General features: G+C 41.1%; 1 protein-coding gene across 4 annotated transcripts; it reads right to left on the bottom strand.

Annotated features, from left to right (window-relative positions):
- Positions 1–1,532: 1,532 nt before the first annotated feature.
- On the bottom strand, positions 1,533–5,275 carry LOC139546755 (putative nuclease HARBI1). 4 transcript variants are annotated; one of them, XM_071355500.1, is made up of 12 exons: positions 4,885–5,273; positions 4,519–4,589; positions 4,255–4,431; positions 4,103–4,164; positions 3,934–4,020; positions 3,805–3,846; positions 3,563–3,736; positions 3,448–3,483; positions 2,795–3,349; positions 2,610–2,725; positions 2,402–2,513; positions 1,533–2,307 (listed from the first exon to the last, which is right to left on the bottom strand). In XM_071355500.1, exons 9-12 carry the CDS (start codon positions 3,264–3,266, stop codon positions 1,937–1,939), a joined length of 1,071 nt encoding a protein of 356 aa, XP_071211601.1. In that variant the 5' UTR covers positions 3,267–3,349; positions 3,448–3,483; positions 3,563–3,736; positions 3,805–3,846; positions 3,934–4,020; positions 4,103–4,164; positions 4,255–4,431; positions 4,519–4,589; positions 4,885–5,273; the 3' UTR covers positions 1,533–1,936. The 4 variants fall into 4 exon arrangements, with proteins under 4 accessions (XP_071211601.1, XP_071211605.1, XP_071211604.1 ...); XM_071355504.1 differs by lacking the exon at positions 2,610–2,725 and having other exon boundaries at positions 4,885–5,275; XM_071355503.1 differs by lacking the exon at positions 2,610–2,725 and having other exon boundaries at positions 3,448–3,736; positions 4,885–5,275.
- Between the last annotated feature and the right edge of the window lie 443 nt (positions 5,276–5,718).

Genomic DNA, 5,718 nt, shown 5'->3' with positions numbered 1-5,718 from the left:
GCCTTTCCAAATCATGTCCAATCAATTGAATATACCACAGTTGGACTCCAATCAAATTGTATAAACATCTCAAGGATAGTCAATAGAAACAGGATGCACCTGAGCTCAAAGTCTCTTAGCAAAGGTTCTGAATACTTATGTATATAAGGTATTTAATTTTTTTGGCAAAAATGTCTAAAAACTTGTTTTCGCTTTGTCATTATGGGGTATTGTGTGTAGATTGCTGAGGATTTGTATTTATTTAATCCATTTTAGATTAAGGCTGTAATGTAACTGTCACGTTGTGTATGTAGGTGGCAGGGAAGTCAAGCGCAGGAGAATTAAACTTGGTATAAATGGAGTATTTTAATAACTTAAAACATAAACTCCAAAACCAAAGTCCATAATAAAATAAATGTCGGTACAAGAACCTGTCGCACACCAATCCATAAAACATGAACATAACAATAAACAATCTCTGACAAGGACATGAGGGGAAACAGAGGGTTAAATACACAACAATTAATGAATGGGATTGGAACCAGGTGTGTAAGAAGACCAGACAAAACCAATGGAAAATGAAACATAGATCAATGATGGCTAGAAGACCGGTGACGTCGATCGCCGAGCACCGCCCGAAACAAGGAGAGGCATCGACTTCGGCAGAAGTCGTGACAGTAACAAATTGTGGAAAAAGTCAAGGAGTTTGAATACTTTCTGAAGGCCCTTTTTTATGTAGACACCCACACACAGATAAAGCTGAAAATGCTTATATGTCTCTAGGAATGGTATGTTTTATTCCTCTCAGAAAGGAGAGAAAAATAACCAGGGGCCTGTTGCACAAAACTAGGATAAGGGATTAAGCCAGGATATCTTGGTGATCCTGGCTCAATTGATCCGTAATCCGGTTGCACTAAAGATGGATAGGGGGCAGGAGGATATGTTATGGTATAAATTACCATGGAGATTTATTCTGTGGAGCTAGCCTGCTCCAGACCAGGCTAAATTCCAGGATCTATTTAATCTCATCCCTAATGTCAGTCAGCAGTCACCACAAATGGAAACCAATAGTTATTTCACTGCTCACTATACATTGTTATCACATATAACTAGACCCACTGTTATTATTTAAACGTTTGTGATCATTAATTTCAATGATTTTGGATAAAAAATGATTTTTAGATGATGTTGCTATCATTAGATAATTTACAGTTTCCCATAGACTATAAGGCTATATATAAAATGATAGAATATTAGGGCCACAGAGGGGAAAAAAACACAAGTCATAATATTGTAACCAGTTGTTTTAAAGGAGGACAGTTGTTAAAATGACAGATGTGGGGCATTTCGTGAAATTGTACTTCAGTATGGTTTCATAAACAAAGACATGCTGATGTGCCAGAATATTAAGTATCACATTGTCATAAGTATCAAAACTGTAAAAACAATATGTAGCTTTTCTGCAGAAAGAACCAGCCTCATAAATTTATGACTTTATCCTTTTTCTTCAGTGTGGCCCTAGTACTCTGTCATATAAACAAATACACATTCCATATGAATATAAAAACACAATGTGTAACATTATGTTCCTTTATTGAATAAGGACAAAACAAAGCAGGTAAACCATCAGCTCCTTTCGAAACTGAAGTCACAGTGACTCTACAAGATGGAAAGCACAGAATCCAAGCATATTATACAAAATGATACATACACATTCAAAGGTCTGTATATAACACACCCTGCATGTCTGCACACTAAAATAAATGCAGGACAAATCCATACACATCAACTGAACAGACAAATGAATGGATGCAGTAGCCTCCCTGCAGCCTTGTATTACACACAGTATACCGCACAAACATCATAAGAGGCCAAATTCGTCAAAAAACGAACCCCAAAAAACCCAAATTCCTCTGCCACCGCAGGACATATTTAACCAAAATTGAAAGCACACATACTAACTAAAATAATTCAACACATATTGGTCCCTCAGCAGCCGACCACTGTCGTCATCAGGGAAGATTGCCAGATTGTCCCAGTCCATGGCTGGTGGCACTCTGGGGGCCCTCTCCTTCCTCAGGCAGGCCACATTGTGGAGGACAGCACAAGCCACAGTAATATCACATGCCCTAACAGGGCTGACCCTTAATTTGTGAAGGCAGTGAAAGCGTGCCTTCAGGAGGCCAAAGGTCATTTCAACTCTGGCCCTGGTCCTGGCATGGGCATGGTTGTAGGCCTGCTGTGCTTCCTGGGGGTCTGTGAAAGGTGTCAGGAGAAAAGGCTGGCAGCCATACCCCCTGTCTCCCAGCAACACACCAGAGAATTCACCTGTCAACACAAAATCTCATCATTACTACCTCATAAACACAGTGATATTCTTGACACAGCCATGATGGTTATAAATAGGGGTTGTGTGGCTTACCTTGTGATAGGCACTGATAGATTTCAGAGGCCCGAAAGATTCTGGAGTCATGGACTGAGCCAGGCCATTTTGCCACAACATTGCTGATCACACAGTCAGCATTGCAGACCATCTGAAATCATAAGATGAGGAATATTACACCAATCAATGCACATCACTGGCAATGCAGAGTGTTCGTCAATGGACAATATCAAAAAGTTATGTTCACCTGAACATTAATGCTGTGAAAGGATTTCCTATTCACAAAATCGGCCTCATGGGCACCTGAGGGGGCTTTTATCCTTATGTGTGTGCAGTCCACTGCACCAATGACATTGGGGAAACCTGTCACACAAAGTAATGAGTATCCTACTATGTGTTAACAGTTGTCCTGTAATTTGTAGATCCTCTTACCTGCAATCCTATAGAACTCCTCTTTGATGTCACAGAGTCTTCTGTGGCCAGGGAAGGAGATGAAGACATCTGCTAATGCTTTGATAGCCAGACACACACTCCTTATTGTGCGGCAAATTGTGGCCTTGTTCAGCTGTTCTGCATCCCCCACTGAGTACAGGAAGGCTCCACTAGCAAAAAAGCGCAAGGCCACACAAACCATTTGCTCCACACTCAGTGCATGGCTCCGTGCAGTGCGGTGCTTAATCCTGGGACCCAGTAGTCTGCATAGATACCTGATGCCATCTGCAGAAAACCTGTATCTTTCATATAGATGGTCATCAGGGAAGGCCAGTGGGTCCAACCGGTCCCTGAAGACCCTTTCTCGCCTGAAGGCTCTCCTCAGCACAAGTGCTTCTTCATCCACCACATCTCGCACGAATGGGCATGCCATTGTCAGAGCAGAAAGGAACACACAATTTTGGGCCTTCATATAGGCTAGTGGCCACACCTGGTGCTGGGGGGGTGGGCAAAAGAGGGCGATGCCTTATAACGATGACTTGGTTGTACTGATTGCTGGGAAAATAAAAAAAAACTTAGAAAGATGCCACCGTCCTGTGTGCTCACAATAAGAGCTCATATGTCATGGCTCACTTGACTTTACGAGAATATACCTAATTTTTATTTTGAGCTGTGTCATCTTCTTGGAGCTGGGGGAGGAAAGAAAAATAATGATTAATACATTTGTGTTACAGTTAGCATACAGTGTACATTGAAGGCATATCTCACCTCCCTCTCAAGTTTTTTTATTTCAAGGTCCAGTTTCCTAATTGTCCTCTTTTTTATTTCGGACTCCAGTGCAAGATTTTCCATCTTTTTCTTCTTGTACTGAATGTCTATGTCTGCCAGTTCTATTTGGCGCCGGAGGTGGTTGCCATACAACTTTCTGATAGCTTGTGAGCTCTGTGAACACAATACAATTAGCGCAGCTGGAATTTGGCAGGATGTGGTGTCCTTTTATTAATACGCACTATGTTGCCAGGCTGGTTTTCCCACTGTATAGCATCTGGGTCCTGTAAAAGAAATTAGATTTTTTGATTTTGATGAGGACTCCTCACCATTGTAGAGTAAATAGTACTTTCACAGTCTTAACATGATACCTCATGCCTTCTGGAATCCAGAGAGATGGTCTCCTCCTCATCATCGTCTCCATCATGTGCTGTTGCTGCTGCACTGGGGCCTTCACCCTATCACATTTAATCGGATTCATATTGAAGCTAGTAGACAAGACATGCCAGGCCTACAGTATGCCTTTGATGGAGTACTCACTGGATCAGCATCGTCTGGTGCTTGTGCTGGTGGCTCTAACAGGAACACAGTGCTGCCAGACACTGCAAGGCAATAGGTAAACCAAAGTCAGACAGTCCAAATTGATTCAATATGAATGTGGTTGTATCCCATGTAGAGATGGAAGGACATACCTTGAATGAAGCGGGTGGCATCTTGGGAGGAACCTATGCTCGTCTCTTTCCCCCCAGGGATCCCCTCTAAGACGGGCCTGCCTTTATTTAGCTCCAAGGCCATGTCCTCTGCTGGGGTAAGGTCAGCCTTTGGTGACCCACCACCCGTGCCTTGTCTGTGGGTATTCTTTTTCACTGCTAAAACAGTACAGACAATGTGTGAGCAGGCACCTTCTGGGTACAATATATGCTTGTGCTTTGTTAAATATTAGTCAGGGACCATACCATTCTGCAGAATGTTCTTGTATTTGATTTTGACCTGCTGCCATGTCCGTTTTGGCCCGTTCATGTTTAATCTACACACACACACACACACACACACACACACATTTAATGGAGTCACACTGCAAAAAATTACTTGGTATTTTTGTCTTGTTTTCAGTAAAAATATCAAAAAATGTATCATAGCTTTATACAGTGTGATGGAGTTACTTTACACAATTTCACTCATATCTGCAGTGCATTTCAATTAAAAATTTAACCGTTTCATAATTACAGTACAACTGCATTTTTGGAGATGTGAATTAAATATTTGAATTGTAATTGTGATGTTTCAGCGGAGCGGTGAGTGTGTAATTGTGCACTACTTACGCATTCAGGCGGTCTGCAATACTTTGCCACGCTTTTTCTCTTTGCTTTATCACTGTGGCGGTGTTGCCTTTCTTCTTAATTATATCTTTTACCTCCTCGTATGCCTCCATGAGGATTTGTGCTTCCGACGGGGGAAAGTACGCGGCTCTAGTTGCCATGGTAAATCAGTTAATCTGTGATCTGTGGCGGGGTCTATTTGAGTGAGCCGTGAGCGCGCACCTATCCAGGATTGGTTTCACCTGGCTTAATGAATCCGTGTCTGCTCATCCTGGCTTGGTCTTTGTGCAACCAATTAAGCCTGGACGCACATGTTTTGGCTTCATTGAGCTCAGCTGAGTCATTTATCCCGGATGTCTTAATTCTACTTTTGTGCAACAGGCCCCAGTCTGATTGATTGGAGTTTGGACACACCTACTCATTCAAGGGTTTTTTCATTATTGTTTGTATATTCTACATTGTAGAATAATAGTAAAGACATCAAAACTATGAATTAACACATATAGAATCATGTAGTAACCAGAAAAGTGTTAAACAAATCAAAATATATTTTATATTTGACATTCTTCAAAGTAGCCACCCTTTGCCTTGATGACAGCTTTGCACACTCTTGGCATTCTCTCAGCCAGATTCATGAGGTAGTCACCTGGAATGCATTTCAATTAACAGGTGTGCGTTGTTAAAAGTTAATTTGTGGAATTTCTTTCCTTAATGCGTTATTTAAAAAAATATATATTGGCATTATCTTTATGTGTACTTTATATCTGGTTTAAGTTTTAAGTTTACACCAAAAATGGTTTATCATCCCAAATTATTATTTTTATTATTATTATTTTT

The sequence above is a fragment of the Salvelinus alpinus genome, chromosome 20 (assembly GCF_045679555.1).
Source record: "Salvelinus alpinus chromosome 20, SLU_Salpinus.1, whole genome shotgun sequence".
Taxonomy (NCBI): Eukaryota; Metazoa; Chordata; class Actinopteri; order Salmoniformes; family Salmonidae; genus Salvelinus; species Salvelinus alpinus.
The sequence above is the reverse complement of the archived record's forward strand: the minus strand, read 5'-3'. Positions and strand labels throughout refer to the sequence as shown.

Bases quoted from the DNA above. Each gene is read 5' to 3' on its own strand.
- LOC139546755 (XM_071355501.1), bottom strand. From the start codon at position 3,266: ATGAAGGCCCAAAATTGTGTGTTCCTTTCTGCTCTGACAATGGCATGC. The intron at 2,514-2,609 runs GTGAACATAACT...TTATGATTTCAG, and splicing joins TTCACAGCATTAATGTTCAG to ATGGTCTGCAATGCTGACTG. The intron at 2,308-2,401 runs GTAAGCCACACA...TTGTGTTGACAG, and splicing joins CTATCAGTGCCTATCACAAG to GTGAATTCTCTGGTGTGTTG.